This window comes from Salvia splendens, chromosome 14, assembly GCF_004379255.2.
Source record: "Salvia splendens isolate huo1 chromosome 14, SspV2, whole genome shotgun sequence".
NCBI lineage: Eukaryota > Viridiplantae > Streptophyta > Magnoliopsida > Lamiales > Lamiaceae > Salvia > Salvia splendens.
The window spans coordinates 26,370,387-26,388,419 of NC_056045.1; the positions used below are offsets into that span (position 1 = coordinate 26,370,387).

The 18,033-nt window shown below is 43.2% G+C and overlaps 1 protein-coding gene and 1 pseudogene across 7 annotated transcripts; one reads left to right on the forward strand and one right to left on the reverse strand.

Annotated features, from left to right (window-relative positions):
• Nucleotides 1–8,589: 8,589 nt before the first annotated feature.
• LOC121763276 lies at nt 8,590–15,555 on the reverse strand. Of its 7 annotated transcripts, none has more exons than XM_042159261.1 (8): nt 15,278–15,331; nt 13,853–14,738; nt 13,507–13,719; nt 12,429–13,248; nt 10,037–12,305; nt 9,498–9,753; nt 8,979–9,287; nt 8,590–8,887 (listed from the first exon to the last, which is right to left on the reverse strand). In XM_042159261.1, the coding sequence occupies exons 1-6, from the start codon at nt 15,314–15,316 to the stop codon at nt 9,724–9,726; spliced, it is 4,257 nt and encodes a 1,418-aa protein (XP_042015195.1). In that variant the 5' UTR covers nt 15,317–15,331; the 3' UTR covers nt 8,590–8,887; nt 8,979–9,287; nt 9,498–9,723. The 7 variants fall into 7 exon arrangements, with proteins under 7 accessions (XP_042015195.1, XP_042015196.1, XP_042015197.1 ...); XM_042159262.1 differs by having other exon boundaries at nt 9,427–9,753; XM_042159263.1 differs by having other exon boundaries at nt 8,979–9,050; nt 9,165–9,753.
• Nucleotides 15,556–16,116: 561 nt separating this feature from the next.
• Nucleotides 16,117–18,000, forward strand: LOC121763391 (annotated as a pseudogene).
• The last annotated feature ends 33 nt before the right edge of the window (nt 18,001–18,033 follow it).

An 18,033-nucleotide genomic window follows, 5' to 3' on the forward strand; every position in this document is an offset into this window, starting at 1 on the left:
CGACCTACACTTCTTTCCATACAATGCCTCATATGGGGCCATCTTGATAGTCGTCTGGTAACTATTGTTGTACGCGAACTCTACCAAGGGCAACACTTCTTCCCAACCTACGCCTCGATCTAGCACCACGGCTCGCAGCATATCCTCTAAGGCTTGAATTGTTCTCTCCGACTGCCCGTCGGTTTGTGGGTGGAAAGCTGTACTGAAATTCAACTTAGTCCCCAACTCGCGCTGCAGGCTTGTCCAAAATCTAGAAGTGAATTTAGCATCACGATCAGATGTGATTGTCGCTGGAACTCCATGCAAGCGTATAATTTCCCGTACATATACCTTAGCCAACTGCTCGGATCCATAAGTGGCACGAACCGGCACAAAATGGGCAGATTTGGTGAGACGATCTATAATCACCCAAATCACCGTGTTCCCTCGCTGGGATTTTGGCAGTCCTATCACAAAGTCCATTGCAATATGTTCCCACTTCCATTCCGGAATCTCGAGGGGTTGCAATTTCCCATAGGGCCGTTGGTGTAGCGCCTTTACTTGTTGACATGCCAGGCATCTCTCCACAAATGCCGCAACATGTTTTTTCATACCGTTCCACCAAAACTGTCTTTTCAAGTCTTGATACATTTTGGTGCTCCCTGGATGGGCAGCGTATGGGGTTTCATGTGCTTCTCTCATGATTTCCATCCTCAAGCCTTCATCCTTGGGCACACACAACCTTCCCTTGTAGGTGAGACCGTTATCCGCTGCCTCACGGAAACTTCCGGGTTCACCCGTCCTCACTTCTGAGCGAAACCTTTCTAGTAGCGTATCTCGCCGTTGAGCTTCCACAATTCTGGCTCTTAAGTCGGGTTCCATCACCAACGTGGCTACTATCCCTTCCACAGTCTCGGGCATTCTCACCACTTCCAAGCGCATCTTACTGAACTCTCGGATTATACTCTCCTCGATAGTAAGAAAGGTGGCCAGCTGAGATTGAGACTTCCTACTAAGAGCGTCGGCCACTACGTTTGCTTTTCCCGGATGGTAATTTATACCACAATCGTAGTCCTTCACCAACTCGAGCCACCTACGTTGGCGCATATTCAGCTCCTTTTGCTCAAAGAAGTACTTTAGACTCTTATGGTCCGTGTATATCTCACAACGGACTCCATAGAGATGGTGTCTCCAGATTTTCAAAGCATGCACCACAGCTGCCAGTTCCAAGTCATGCGTCGGATAATTCAGTTCATGGGGCTTCAATTGTCTCGATGCATATGCAATCACTTTCCCCTTCTGCATAAGCACACATCCTAGTCCCACCTTCGACGCATCCGTATATACCGCATAGTCAGTCTCTGGCTCCGGCACAGCTAGGATTGGTGCGGTGGTCAATTTCTCCTTCAACAACTGAAAGCTCGCCTCACATTCTGGCGTCCAAATCATCTTGACTCCCTTTTTCAGTTGTTGCGTCATTGGCCTTGCTATCTTCGAGAATCCCTCGATGAATCTTCGATAATAGCCCGCCAGTCCTAAAAAGCTTCGGATTTCGTTTTGCGTAGAAGGTGACTTCCACTCCTGCACCGCTTCCACCTTGGCCGGGTCCACACGAATTCCATCTGAAGTTACTACATGTCCCAGAAAATTCACTTCCTTGAGCCAAAACTCGCATTTACTGAACTTGGCATATAGTTTCTCGTCCCTTAGAGTTGCTAGGACGGTTCTCAAGTGCTCTTTGTGCTCCTCTTCGTTCTTCGAGTAAATGAGCACATCATCGATGAAAACCAGGACAAACCGATCCAGAAATGGATGGAACACGCGGTTCATAAGGTCCATGAACACTGCCGGGGCGTTCGTCAGTCCAAAAGGCATTACAACGAACTCATAATGACCATATCTTGTTCGGAACGCCGTCTTGGGTACATCTTCTCGCCGAACCCTCAACTGATGGTACCCAGACCTCAAATCCATCTTAGAGAAGACTCCTGCCCCTCGAAGTTGGTCAAACAAGTCGTCTATCCTTGGTAGTGGATACTTGTTCTTTAGCGTTAGTTTGTTTAGCTCCCGATAGTCGATGCACATCCTCATCGTTCCATCCTTCTTCTTTACAAACAACACTGGTGCTCCCCATGGTGACACGCTAGGTCTAATGAATCCCAATTCCAGTAGCTCTTGCAGTTGCACCTTAAGCTCCTCCAACTCTTTTGGCGCCATTCTATAAGGTGCTTTGGATATTGGTGCCGATCCGGGCTCCAGATCGATCGTGAATTCTACCTGCCTGTCGGGTGGGGGTCCCGGCAATGCATCGGGGAAGACATCGGGATATTCACTCACTATCGCCACATCTTCTATCTTCCTGTCTTTCTTCTCCTCCCCATTCAAATAAACAAGGTACGCTGGACATCCCTTCCTAATCATTGTAGTGGCTTGCAGCGCAGAGATAATGGACTTGCGTCGGCTCATTGGGATTCCGTGAAACTTCGTCGGCTCTTTTCCGGGGGTTTCAAACGAGATTTCCCTATCTCTACAATGAAGGGTAACGTGGTTCTCCGCTAACCAATCCATACCCAAGATTATGTCTACGCTACCCATCGTCATTACTTGCAAATTATAAGCCACTAAACTGAGTTCACCTATTCCAAAGTTCACACATGCACAAGATCGGGATATATCTATAGTCCCGCCTACCGGTGAGGTCACACTCATAGTGGTTTCGGTCTTAACAGTAGGTAATTCCAAAGTATCCACACAAGACGTTGATATAAAGGAATGCGACGCACCCGTATCAAACAAGACAACTATAGGCATATTGAGAAGTGTGCCCATACCTGCCAAGTTTCCTTGCCCAAAGGTTTCTTTCCCGTTTGCCGGCTGCTTCCCCCTCAAGGCGTAGGCCCTTGCTTGCGATGGTAATCCTTGGCGGCGTTGTTGCGGTGGAGGTGCAGGTAGTGCCTGGGATTGTGGACGGAAACCTAGCTGGTTCTGTCTCGTTCCCGTTCCCATGTGCTTGTTTGGGCAATTTCGGATGTAGTGGCCACTCCCACCACAGTTGAAGCACCTAGGGTCTCGACACTCCCCGGTGTGATACTTGAAGCATCTCCCACATTGAGGGTTCCTCGGCGGGAAATTTGCCCTCGGTTGAAAGGTATTCTGTCTTCCGCCATTGTAGGGTGCGTTCCTCATGTGTTGTGGCCTCTTGCCACCATACTGAGTTTGATCACCATCCCACCTCCTCTTCTCTTGATGACCTGGCTGAGCTTGTAGAGGTGTCGCGTTTGTTGTCGCCACAACTCTTGGTTTAGGGAGTGCATCTTCCACGTCCAGTGCACAAGTCAAGATCTCCGAGTAGGAGAGTTCTCCTCGACAGGCCAACGCGGCCTTTATCTCATCTCTGAGCCCGGCCCGGAACTTCACCGCCCATTTCTCATCGGTGTCCATCAACTCGGGCGCATATCGTGCCATCTGCGCGAGGGCTCGGTCATACTCGGTCACAGTCATTCGGCCTTGGCTTAGCGTGTGGAATTCTACCACCTTGGCCCGTCTGTACGTCTTTGGGACATACTTGTTGTCAATCTCCACCTTAAACTCCTCCCATGTTAGCGCTTCCAGGCGTGCAGGATTCATAGTCCTTTGCCGAGTCTCCCACCAATAATCGGCATCACCCGATAGTTGAAAGGTGGCGCAAGCAATGCGCTCCTGATCTGTGCACTCCATAACCCTGAAAATACGTTCGAGGCTGCGTATCCACTCTTCGGCTTTTGATGGATCTCCTTGTCCATCGAATTTTGGGGGATTCTGCCTGGAGAACGTAACTATGAATCTTTCCTGCTGAGGCGGGGGTGGAGGTGGTGGTGGCGGTGGTGGTGGAGGTGGTGCCTCCACGTTGGGTCCTTGTCGTGGTTGGCGTGCACGTCTTGGCGGCATTCTGATTCAATATCCAAAAGTGTTACTACAATTCTCATCCAAAATTACCACTTTCTCAAAATTTTCTTATAAAATCTTCATGTAGTATAAGATGCAACACATAGGATATAAATCAAAATCAAATTCTCATTAAAAGAAAGAAGGCCAACATTGTTCCCGAGAGTAGATCGTACTGAAAGCAAAAACTGAAAAGACAACGAACTATTCTAATTCTAGACTACGACTCTATCATCCTCATCCATAGGTCCTTTCTCTGGGTCTTCGTCATCGTCCTCCTCGGGGTTCTCTTGCTGAGCCTCCTCGGGTTCTTCCCCGTAGTCATCTTCAAACCCTTGCTCACCCTCGTACATGCTCACATACTTGTCCTGATACACGACCCTCTCTTCCACATCCTGTGGGGGCTGTTCCTCTCGAGAGTCTACCAGTGCACAATACACGGCCTTCCGAAAGCCAGCCATGTCACCCACCATGTCATCGGTAGCGGGCTCATGCCACGTGTACCTCCTCGCCGTTCTTTCGGCCCACTCTTTCCAGCTGTCGGGGAGCAATTCTATTAGCTTCTCAATGCCGTCATGCTCTGTCACTCCGAACTCCTGAGCTGCCCTCCAGAGGGTGTCGAAGTGTGCCACGAACTCGATCAGCGGTACGTGATCCTTCTTCCGGTACACTCTATAATCTCTGAGCACCCTCTGTGCCCTAAGTCTATCGCGATCACTCCGTCGCGGGGTTCGGAACATACGCGCCATCTATAGAAAAACAGAAACAACCGCCTCGCGTATAAAAACAGAGTACATAACCGAAGAAGAGAGGGAGATAAGTGTATACAGACGTATCGATGTTCTAACTCCAAACCTGCTGGTGTTCAAAGGCCAAACGTTCTTATCTACTATAGGTCCAAAAAGCACTAGTGAAATCCTATCACGTCTAAGTTCAAACATTCAAAAGGCCAACACATTCTCCCATAAAAGCTCACATCTACATTCACGTCATCATATCATCACACATCAGCCACATGCTTTCATATAAATTCATCATACATCAACAGTTCATAACACCATAACAGTTCATAACTCAAATAATTTCCAACTTTTCCACATCACTTTGTACCCTTCCACATGTCTCAACATTTACTTAAACTTTACATAAAACATTTTCAACACCAAAATCACAATTTCCTCCACTTCCATATACTTTCCAAAATTTCGAAATTTTCATTACCTCATTTCAGGTTGAGTGCGATGAGTCGGATGTTGAGCCAATGACACTTTTGAAAACTTAGTCAATTATTTATTTTGACACAGGGATACAAACTAAATCAAGACAGAAGAGACTCTTAGGTCCAGAGCAGAAAGAAAAAACCTAGGCTCTGATACCACTCTGTCACGCCCGCATTTCCTAAGGATAGGAAGTACGGTGGACCGCGACTAGGGGAGGAATAAAGAAGCGGGGAAGAAAGGGGAAAAACAGGAATATTTGACCCAAAGACATTTGATAAAAGGAAATTCATTTTAAAACCAGGTACTGTAGCGACATTTCTAGAGTTAATGTAAACAGAGTTAAATAAAACATTGTATCGGATTACAAAGCAGCGGAAAAGACCCAAAGACAGATGATGCCGGGTATGACGACACGACACCATCCAAAAGACCAAGTAAAACACTCATTTGGCTTTCACTGCTCAACATCCGTCATCCCCATCGCCGCTCAACCTGCACATTAAGAAAACAACATGCAGGGCTGAGTACTTATTGCACTCAGTGGACACACGCCAAAATCATAGTTTGTCCTGCCATAACAGTGTAACCTTGGGGTTTTAAGTGTAAGAAAATAACCCAAGTACACAAAAATATATTTTCATAAATTCGACTGCGCAGTCATTTTCCGATATTGCCACCCTTATTCCCTCAATCATACACTATCTGATCCCAACGGTGACAAGGGGCGTGGCCACACCCCAGGTCACTAGACCGGCCAACTTGCTCTCAGATGGCACCCAGTCTCGTGTACACTAGCCTGAGGGTTCGCAGCCCAACAGACCCGAATTCGATTAAACATATGTGGTAAACCACTTCAGATAGGTTTCAAATCAAAACATTTGGCAAGACAAACAGTTCACCTCCATAAACAATTCCGGAACAGAGTCCGTATTAAAAACAACCCACGTAAAAGTAGGGTAGAAAAGCCCACCTCGATTGCTTAGCTTTTAAAAAGGTTCCCTTCAACCACACTTTCCTCGTAAAAGATCACCCTTTTGAAAGATAAAATGTATCATGATTAGAGTCAGAAGAGACGAGACTTTAAACGACAATGCATGATTCCTACGTGGACGACTTCAATATCTAGCACGTTACACGTACATACACTTAACAACATGTTACAAAACAAACACACAAAGTCACACGTTCGAAACACACCCCGCATGCAAACGACGTACCCAAAACGCGCACACGACACACGAACACAGCACTCCAAGTCCTGGCATACCCTTACTGTGCAAACGGCTCACTTGGCTCGGAAAAGGTTCGGAAAAACTCGGAAAAAGGATCGGCGTCTCGACATGGCTCGGTGTCTCGGCCGGTGGCTCGGCACCTCGGCCACCTGTTCGGCACCTCGGCCGCTGGCTCGGCACCTCGGCCGCCTGCTCGGCACCTCGGCCGCCTGCTCGGCCGCTGGCTCGGCACCTCAGCCGCCTGCTCGGCACCTCGGCCGCTGGCTCGGCATCTCGGCCGCCTGCTCGGCACCTCGGCCGCTGGCTCGGCACCTCGGCCGCTGGCTCGGCACCTCGGCCGCCTGCTCGGCACCTCGGCCGCTGGCTCGGCACCTCGGCCGCCTGCTCGGCACCTCGGCCGCTGGCTCGGCACCTCGGCCGCCTGGCTCGTTCCGTGCACACTCACTTTCCTCCAACTTCCGATTCTCAAACCCTATACAACATTCACACCACACATTCTCGGTCCCAAAACACACCCAGACACCTGGGATCATCCCTTCCAGACTCTCCACAAATCTGCCCTAGGCTGAACCCTACAACTCTCGGCCAACACACACGAAACCCTCGAACCAAACACTGATTTTCCGAGCCATCTCTTGGCCAAACACACCCACATACATCACAAAAGCACAACACTCAGAAACCCAACCATTGCACATGAAAACATCTCCCAAAAACACACAACACGCAGAACTGCGCAGTTTACTTGCAGAAATCATAATAAAATCATACGACCTCCAAAGAAGCTGAAATTTACACACCACACAGAAGACACACCAAAGTTTATACAGCTAAAAAAATTCGTACCAAGAGGAGATCGTTTGCTCAGTCAAAAAGGGGTCGGAACCCACTGTCAGTTATCACCGAAAACATGTTCAACACAAGCACATAGCCACAAATCCTATTCAACATCTAACCCATCCAAAAACGTCCTACATGCATGTTTTTCGAATTAAACGAGAGTTGAGGCCTTGTGTTACCTTTTCCGGATAGTTCAACGTAGTGAAAAAGCTTTACTTCCTCTTACGACTCCGATTTACGACGAAGGGGGGTATCACCTTGAGGAATCCAAGACGATGATGAGAGGGAGTGAATGAAAAAGATGAGAACCGAGAGGGAGAAGGAGAGAGGGAGCTTACCGGTGTTGAGAGCAATTGCAAGAGAGAAAAGAGAAAAACCGATGTGGGGAGAGATTGGGAAGGGGATGATGTATCGGTTAAGAGGGAGTGGGGAGGTTGAGAAAGTAGTGGGGAGGGGGAGAGAAACCGAGAGAGAGAGAGAGAGAGAGAGATTTAATTTTAATTAGGATTTTTAAAAACATGGCTTAATTAATTATTTAATTACATTTTAATTTGCCTAGGTAGAAAATACCACATCCACAACAATCAAATAAACACAAAAACATAAAGAAAATTTCATCCTTAATTAAAAGAATAAAATTCCACAAATTTTCGGGTATTACAAGTTGGAAGGTATATATAATTTATGTCCAACCCCCATCTGTTTAAGGCCGTTTGAGAGTGATCCAAAAACAAATCCGTGCGGACTTGACCAAAAACTGACAATATCAAACGTCTGTTGCAGTAGACAATCCGAACAATTGGTATCAGAGTTAGGTCAACTGCGAAAGGTATATATAATTCATGTCTAACCCCTATTTATTTGAGTTCTTTTGGAAGTGATCCAAAAATAAATCCGTGCGGGCTTGATCCAAAACGGACAATATCAAACGTCTGTTGCAGTCGACAATCCGAACAGAGTGCTTGAACTGTATCTAAGATGTATTACTGTCATCTATAATATTAGTAGAATATCTTTCCTTGCAGCACACAATTTAAGAAAAATTGTGTTTAGTAAAGGAAGAATAAATTTGAAAATGAAAAAAGATAGAGAGATAAAGAGAGAATAAATTAAAAGAGAGAATAAATTAAAAGAGAGTAAAGTGAGAAGATATGTATTGACTTAACTAAAATGTAGTAACATACCAAAATGACAAAATAACTCCACTACTATAGAACGGATAGAGTATATCATTACCAATTTAGTTACCATTTGCCAAAAATAAGATCTTGCAAGTAACAATCATCATAACAATCCAAAAATTAATTACACATCCTCTTTTAGTAGACAACAAGCACAATATTGGGTTAAATAGTTTGACAATATGAAAATTATACACAGGGAAACAAAGGAAAAGTCTTGAAATGTTCTACTTAAATATAAATTAGTAAATATCTCATACTGTATTCATTAATGATTTGGGTAACAGAAAAAAAAAAGGCTAAGAAAACAACATGAAATCCCGTATACAAAATAGCTCTGATAAAAAAGTCACTGAGGTTTAAATGGGCAGAGCCAAATAAGATGTCAAACCGAATTTATACCATCAAATTGGATAACATTCTAACTTCAAACCTAAGAAATTCGATTCAGTAATTGCACCTCAAATCTACAGAGGGACACTCTTCAAACTGTCCACATCATAAACCTTACCTGGAGAAATGCACATTATCAAAGGTCTACATTGCTAAAGTATAAGATTAATAGGAATTCAAGATCGAGAAATGTTTTTATCCAAAATTACCTCATAATACCAAACTAGTGGTCTGGCAATTGCCCCTTTAAGCATCTCAAGCCTCGAATATAGCAGCAAAGCCTGCAGTTTATATCACACCGGCAGTAAGTAGTCCCTGCAGTGGTTGCACCATGCTTCACAGGGGACATGGTTGGATATAAACATATGTCAACAGAGGCAATTTAATGTAAGAACCTCCAGCCATTCACAAGGACCACAACATCTTGGTAGAGAAACAGGTGTAAACAGCACTGGTGGATAGAGCAAATAAGAAAATGGATGACAATGGGACGGCTTGGGCAACAGGGAGGGAGCATACTACAAGTTCAAAAATTTTCAAAAGAGATTTAGTATTAGACAATATATATATACATTGCACAAGCAAGAAAACTAAACAATAATATATCGTGAAAGAAGAAACATATACAGATAAGGTATAACCAAAGATGTAGAAGACCTAGCTCGAAAGGAATGCATTGCGTACAAATATTGCAACTCCCCCATAACTGTGGAAATATTTACACTCACATCAGCATTCTGACATTGGCAGTAGGCTTTACTTGAGAATTGTTGGAGATGTTTGATTTAATTAACCAAAACAATCCATCTAGCCTACTATTATTCCGAAAGCAACCAGCTCTCCTTTTGGACAATGCAATTAAAGGGCCTACTCCTCTTAATCCTGCAAATCTGGAGCATGATCTAAAAGTCAAGGCAGACAATTCGAATCTTTTATGCAGGCTCCAGTCAGATCTTACGCCTTAACATATTTGTCAACATATCCCTGCAAGGAAATCATAGGAAGAATAGTCAAAGAAAACCAATTGATAAGCAATAGTTAATAATGCACCAAATGGAGCATAATAGAAAAACTCATCCACCATTTTTTAAGAAAGTGGAATAACTTCAATGCATTAATGCAAGCACGTAGAGACAAGAATATCATATAATTGTATCACAGAAAGACTCATCCACCACATTTCAGAAAATGCAATAGTTTCAGATAATTGAATACTGCATCATGCAAACATCACTCCAGAAGCCAATTGGTTTCAAAGATGGCATACCATGACAAGCTTTGTTAATTTCCCTCTTGAAGAATCAATATAGTGATTTATTTTTGCCTGGGATTTAGGTACTTGATGACTCTTCATAGCTCCAGATACTTTATCAACAGTTTTCTTAACAATGGTCTTAAATGCCTCCTTGCTCATATTACCCTGCCGCCATGATGGCTTTAGAACATCCTTCACAAAAGCAGCAATCGAAATCTTAAAATGCTTCGAAGACTTCTCCTTGCTTTTCTTGTTTTTTCCTGAAGTCTTAACCTGATCAATCTCAAATTCTCCTACATCCATGTCAGGTGCTTCATTAGGATTACTAGGGCTGCTATTCGGGACAGGTACCACGGCCAAGTCAGCTGTCTCCCCACATTCTTCTTTTTCTAAAGAATCATCGGCTGATACAGCTGTTTCCACTTCCTGCTTTATAGCTCCCATATTTTCCAACCTTCTGGATCCATGAAACCTCAGAACATCATCAGAATCACCAGTAATTTCATGTTTTAGATGATCAGCTTCACAAAATGATTTTGAATTTTGTTCAATGCTATCAAATAGTGGATCATACTGATTGCTGGTTGGTCTTGAAACACATTCAGGTGGCAATACAGAACTCAAAGAAATCACATTTTTAGAGCCAGCATTTTGAATTCTATGTGGATCACCTGGGGTGCCATAGGTAGTATCAGTGGCTGCATCATTTTCCCGTGCAAAAGAGCTTGAACTGAGTTTGGAGCTCAGTGGAAGATCAAAAGTTGATGCATAAGGATTGAAATGATTTGTAATTTTTGACCCAACAAAGCCATGCACATAAGAGCGGTTCCTCTCAAGAAAATCTTGAGTGATTCTAGAAGCAGAGGAACTCCTCATCCCAGGCTCCGAGAATATTGCATCACCACCAGCAGAATATTGCATGCCATAAGAAGCCTGCTGGAAATAAGGGTGACAGTGAGAAGAATTACTCTCAGAAGAAAGACCTGCACCTAGAGAACTTTGGAATCCCTTAAATGGTGACTGCCTCAGTGAGGGATTAGTTAGAGCCTGAGTAAATGATTTTGAGGAATTAATTCCCTGTGCTAGATCTCCAGGTATATGACCTTCACTCATCATGCATGGAGCACCCTCCCCACTTGTTTGATTGCTCACATGCAAACTATTTGATCCAGAACCATCAGTTCTATGTAGCATTTGATCAGGTTCCTGGGAAAAGCAGCTTGCCTGGTACTCACCAATCTGAGGTCGATTAGGCATTTCAGTTTGCTGATTTCTAACAGATGAATAAGAGTACAGACCATTCCAAGGAGGCAGTAAAGACTGCTGGGCATGTTGTGAAAAAGTGGTATGTTCTACAGATACTGGTGGTCGTAGTAGTGGTGGGGGTGGAGGTGGAAGAAGCAAGCTTGATACAGGTTTTAATGGACCAGGAAAATGAGAATGTTGGTAATTTACCGGTGCTTCATAAGAGGAGTAATTTTCAGGGGTCAAATGATTCTGTGAAGTAGGTGGATCTGAGTTGTAATTTTGCAATATAGGTGGAGCAAATGAAGCACTCACAGGCTGAGATGTTGAAGGCACAGGAATGGGTAATCGGGAAGGATGATTGGCAATAGGTGGATTTAAGGACCGGGATGGGACTTCTTGATTGGAATAAAGTTTTGCCAAATGACTTTCAGCATAACACCGTTGACTAGTAGGGTCCTGTCCATCGGCTGGATGATGGGTTGGTGCACCTGCTAATAATTGTGCAAGTGAAGAATCAGGGGGAAAACTATCATCTGTCCTTTCACCTTGTTGATCAACAATTTGAGGGATCTTATCAGAGTACTTTGTAGCAGATTCGGGAATCAGATAATTATGTTTACCTGAGAATGTGTCATGGGAAGGGTAACCTAAAAGGTTCCATATTTTATCAGGAGACTGAGTAGTAGAATCAACTGGCAGTCTTTTTGCATCTTTTACTTCCCACAAATCAGGCATATCTTGAGAAAGTTTCCTACCCTTATCATTCATTTGTTTTTCAGACAAAACATTGCTCTCCTCGTGAAAATCAGGACTCACTAGAGTAGGTGGAGTATCCCAATTACGATGTTTTCCCCTATTGTACCTTGATCTCTCACCCTTGTCTGATGCATGGTGTGAATACCGACAAGCCGCTCCACGGTAACACTTGCCTTGGAGAAAGTCAAAGCACTCTGGAAGTTGGTCCTTCTTTTTTCTTATTTTATCATGCCTTAAAACAGGTGACTGACTCCTATTTCTTCTCCTTGGAGACAAACTGGGAATAGACACCAAGGACATGAAACTTTCATCATATAAAGTCGGTATATAAACAAAGAATGGCATTAAACAAATATGTCAAACAAGTGTTTAAAAAAATTCAAACACTCTTAACACTAACCTGCGAGAGCGGCCACGTCTCTCTTTTCTCCTCCATGGACTTCTCCTCCTCCTCCTATCATGAGGTGACCGACTTCTGCTTTGACTTGGACTCCTTTTTCTGGTTCTTCTTTCATGCCTCCGCATGTGACGTGGTGAGTCACTCATGTCGCTGTCACTAACATCTTCCCTAATCAATCTACCAAATTCGTCTACCTTCGGTTTATCAGTTTTCATATTTTCCTTGTGTGCATTGGCCTCCTCAAGACCAACATTTTCATCACAATAAGCCGAATGATCTTTTGATTGACGTGCAGTATAAGTGCCATCACTGCTTACAGGTTTTTGACCTCTATCAGAAAATTCCGCTACAACTCCAGTTTGAACATCCAATTTATCAGATTGTGTCCCATTTCTTGGTGATCCAGTCACTGACTCAGAGAGCAGGTACTTATTAGACTCTGACAGACTCTTACGAATGTCTTCTGACCCAACAGCATGCTGCTTAGCATCATATTTTGTAGTTGCATCGCTTGTAGATGGGAAGCTGACATCTCCAAGATTTTCCTCCTCATTTGCTGAATTACTGTTGGGAGAATAACCCTGTAATATTTTAGAAGGATTTGAGCATTTCACGAGCTGACCAGGAAGTACCCCGTAACCAGGTTCTGGATGGACAACTGATCCCCCGGATTGTCCAGAATATTTATCCACAGAAGGCGACACGTTTATGCTAGCATCCAAGGAGATCTCATTTTGTCCATTTTCTGTCTTGACTGACTCAGCTCTAGGAAATACCTTCATGGTGACGGGGAAGTTATAATTAAAAGCGACTTCAGAGCCTGCAGACAAATCATAGATGGAATGAATCAAAATAAGCAATAATTTAAGATACAGAAAATAATGGCTAATTAGCAGAATAGATTGCCAGGAATTTCAAGAAATAAGTAGTGCATAGCAAACACCAGCTTTAAAAGATTGATGAAATGACCAAGTACGGTATGTGCAGTTTTTGTGATTGTGCGAAGAAGGAAATTAGGTGACAATGGCACGAAGATTCAGTCATCACGGCCATTAAAGAACAGCAGGATTAGATATACCTCCTTCTTTGGCATGTGCTATTGAGACTTCAGTCACTTCACTGGGCAATACATTTCCACATACTGAAATTGCAGGGAGTCTATGTCCCCCAGTTTGATGAAGAGCTTGTAGTTTCTCTGTTGTATAATCTTCAAGGGGCATCGAACCAATCTCATCATTTGAATTAACATATGAGCAATTCTTTTTCTCCTCATCAGGGTAAGTGATATCATCTAAAAGGCAACATAGAAAGCAAACATTACTGCATAGACCATTTCAGTTCACACAAGACTTCTTTACTTTACTGCATAAGCAATATATCGAGCAGCATGGCATATCAAACATCCAGCAGAACATTAGGCTAACCTTCCATGTCCATATCGGAATCGGTGGGGGAATGAGCAGCCTCAGCACCCACTTTAAGTCCACTTTCAGTGTGTTGAAACTGGGCCTGCTCATGTATACTTCGATCATCCATGGGCTTCCCAGGCGGTGAACATTCTAACTTTAAATTTTCCGAATCTGGTAGTCCCTTCCAGCTATGATTTCCTTCTTTCTTTGATATAGTATCTGATGATGGTGGAATAGGTGGGACTCTAGGTGGCGAAGGGGGAAGAGGTGGAGGTGGCGGTGGAGGGGGAGTCAGCACTGGTGCAATTGGTTGTTGATAGGAATGTTCCCGCATTGGGATCACAGAGGACCCACATGGATCAGATGTCAAAACATTAGAACTAGATGGGTAACATGGTGGCGGGGGTGGGGGAGCATGAGAAGGATGTCCTCTTTCAAGAGTATGCGCTTGTGAAGAAGGCAATTGATAGCCACCCTGGCCTTGAAGAGATGGTGGAGGAGGAGGAGGAGGGCGTTGATGTATATTTTGATTCCAGGGTGTAGGCTGTTGCTCATTACTTGGATATGAATGAGAGACTTGGCTACTTATATGAGGAGGTCTTGGATGATGTCCGTAAGATTGAGCAGCACTCATTCCACCTGACATAACTGGGGCAGGTCGACCATGGTGTAGAACATTTGTCATGGCATGCTGATATGCCACAGCACCAGGCCTTGGATGAAAAGATGGGTGACCGTGTTGAATAATTTGTGGTTGTGGAGGTGGAGGAGGAGGGAGAGGGAGTGGGCCATAATGGGATGTAGGCAGAGCAGTGGTTGCAGGATGTTGCTGAAATGCAGGCTGCCGTCCATAAGGATCTTGCCCAGCCGGAGTATCGTAATTCCCTTGACCATGCATCCCCTGCACCACACTAAACCAGTAATCAAAGAATTTAAGTTCACACCACCATCCACATCATGTTCAGTGTTCGATATGCTTCTCAAGAATAACTCTGAAATACAAACAAGTAAAAAGTTCTCAATTTGAATAGAAATTGTCAATTGTCACTAAATTAGTGGAGATAACAAGATTGGTGAAAAACGTGGCAATGATAAGCAAAACAGGCTTTCTCCAAAAGCATCAAATTTAGCTCAAATACATCATTCCTCGGACTGAGCCATACATTGCTACCACCATAATCTTACAAGAGCAAAGAACAAAAATGGAAACAATCAACAAGAGTATCCGAAATCAATTATGTCTTCTTAGAGAAAGATAAATAAGCAGAAATCATCCGTGATTACACCAAATGTCAATCAAAAAACAAAATTGTTGCATTCTCTGCTCCGTTTCAAAGCAATGGGGATAAGCAATAGATTCAGGATTCAATTGAGTACAATCCCACACAACGACAGGCCCAGAAACCAGGGTCTCCAGCAATCACGCAACTAAAATCTTACCAAAAAAACGACACGTGTCTGATTCTCATCAATTTTCATCTCAAAAACAAGTAAAAACCAATCGATTCAACCAGGAAAAGCTCAAACCCTTACGAGTTATGGAGGAGGTAAACTCGCTGAAATTCTGAGAGAAGAAGAGTCGAAATATCAGTGGAGAATCCGATTCAATGAAGCAAAAGGGGATAGCGGAAAACCCTAATCGAAGTAGTTCGTCTATCTTTAGCGTTTTACAGAATTTTGATTCATTTCATTCTCTATTTTACTCTTTTTTTGGTTTCTAGATTATTTTTCGTTATCCCATTTATTTGGTTTCTAGATTATTTTTCGTTATCCCATTTATTTACTATGTGCAATTTCTCTTTTTGAATATACCCCTTATAATTAACGAGCACAATATTTTTTATTACTAAAAAAACATTTAGAGCATCCGCAACAGGGCTCGGGCTCTTGTGAAAGAGATGTCTCGTCCCAGTGGATCAGACCGCATCGAGTCGTTGTTGAGGGCTCTTGCGGAAGAGACGTCTCATTCCGGCGGACGAGACCGCATTGAGTCTTTGTTGCGGTCGTCTCGCCACTGAGACCACAACTCCTTTTGGCGAGCCAACGCACCACCGAGACATGGCGCGCCTTGGAGTAGGCGGTCCCGCAAGTGAACTCCCAAAAAATTCCATTTTTTTCTCACTTTCCAAAATACTATTAACATTTTCACTTTTATTTAATTTTTTTCATTTAATTTTATCTCTTATTCATCTATAAATAAAAAAAAGACTCTCTCCCAATCATTCTTCTCTTATTTTCTCTATAAAAATATTTTATTTGCATTCTTAATTGATCCATGTCTAAACAGACGAAACCAAGCGACCTCCAAACTTCCACAACTCTTTTAATGAGAATGTTGTTCGTCGCTGTAATGACCGACACCTCCCATAAAACACGGTTAGAACAGGCTGACACATTATCAAAAAATTGCAGTCCTCATGTCGGGTGTGACATGCTGCTCAAACAAAAATTCAAAAGAACATCTAATCAATTTAACCCAGCACTTATACTCGTGGAGCAGGTGATCCGCTCTAATCACCTGGTAATATTTCCATTTTCCAGCTAACAAATATTCGCTTTTCAAATTCAGACGTCATTAATTTTGCTTCAACCGTGTGTATACATATATATACAGTTACAGCAGTAGCCTTCACTCTCCCCACTTGCCATCTTCTCTCCGCAGATCAGATCTGATCCCTCACAACACAGGTAACGCCCCCCTCTCTCCGTCGCTTACATATTTGTGATTTAAAGCCATTGCTTTGAGTAATGCAGAATTGTGATTATTTCCGTTGTTTTTTATTCAGATCCATCGTTTTTTCTGTAGAAATTTATTATTCATGCTACTGGGAAACTGATGTCGACATTGGTCTATATTTTTCATTTCCAATTCGATTATCTATGCCGTTTTCTAATTGTCTGTCTGTTGCGATCAGTTACGGGATGTTTCTTATGTAATTCTGAATTAATTCTGTTTTTATGATTTGTACCAAATTTGATCGGATGCTGGGGAAAATTGTGTAGTTTAGTGGAGAACGGAGTTTGGAGTGTGTGCGTTAAATTTTAAATAACACCGAAGAAGATAAGCCCCATAGTTTTGCTTATCCATGTATGCTGAATTTATGAAACCACATACTCTTTTGGTGTAATCTAATAAGAAAATAATTTCATCTCATTCATCTATCTGGTTTGATCTCTAAGACTAAATCTGGTGGTAGTTGAGGAAGTTGAATCCCCATCTTCACAAAGTAAATGGGTCGTGGAGTTAGCAGTGGAGGAGGGCAGAGTTCTCTGGCTACCTTTTTGGAAGCGGGGAAGCTCCTGCTCCAAAACCTGCCACGAACAATGTGCAGGCACCTGTTGAGAAGCCAGCCCCAGTTACTCGTGTGACACCAGAGAAGCAGCCTTCTGCCGCACCATCTGGTGATGGTCTAAAGCAGATTCCTGCTGGTATCCATGGAAACCAGAAGAATAACTATTACCGTGCTGATGGCCAGAACACTGGGAACTTCCTCACGGTATGAATGACCCCGTTTCTCAATATATAAGTAGCTGCTTCTTCATACTATGTTCCTAATAGTTGTATCCTTGAGTATCTGTCCTTGTAGATCAAATTCTTACTATGTGCAGGCTTTACTGAAATGTCCTGTGTAATGTTCAAGGTCATTATTGTTTTTAGTTTGTAGAAAACTTTAGTTCCAATTTTTCCCCATGCTTAGTCAGTCACCATGCCTCTCGTATAGTTGCTCGATGATCGATGACATTTTGTTACCATCAATAACATTGGGACTGAATGTTTCAGGATCGACCTTCTACTAAAGTCCATGCTGCCCCAGGTGGTGGGTCTTCCCTGGGATACCTTTTCGGAGGTGGGAGCAACTAGTGGCTTTGGCACATCAAATTCAACACTGTGTCTAGGCCACATTCAAAATGTGGTTTAACAATATGTTCATCTCTTGAGACACGGTGAATTAGAGTATGGTTTACATTTCTTGTGTAATGCATTTATTGCTGCAGTCACATACCTTAGATGATGTTTCGAGCTGTTGTTGAAGCTATGTCATGTGTGGTTGTTAATAGCACTCTTGTTTTTGTTTGGTTTACATCTCGATTCATCCCTAAATTGCTATGAGTCGATCATTATTCTGCATACGGAAAGTAATGAAGTTCTTCATATGGAGTAAGTACTTATTATGGTTATACTTTCTATTTGGTTC

What these genes read in the sequence shown, in the direction of transcription:
- LOC121763276 (XM_042159261.1), bottom strand. Translation starts at nt 15,316, where the DNA reads ATGAAAATTGATGAGAATCAGACACGTGTCGTTTTTTTG. An exon ending in AGACGTGGCCGCTCTCGCAG is followed by an intron (nt 12,306 to 12,428) that starts GTTAGTGTTAAG and finishes GTCTATTCCCAG; the next exon opens with TTTGTCTCCAAGGAGAAGAA. An exon ending in AATTAACAAAGCTTGTCATG is followed by an intron (nt 9,754 to 10,036) that starts GTATGCCATCTT and finishes ATTTCCTTGCAG; the next exon opens with GGATATGTTGACAAATATGT.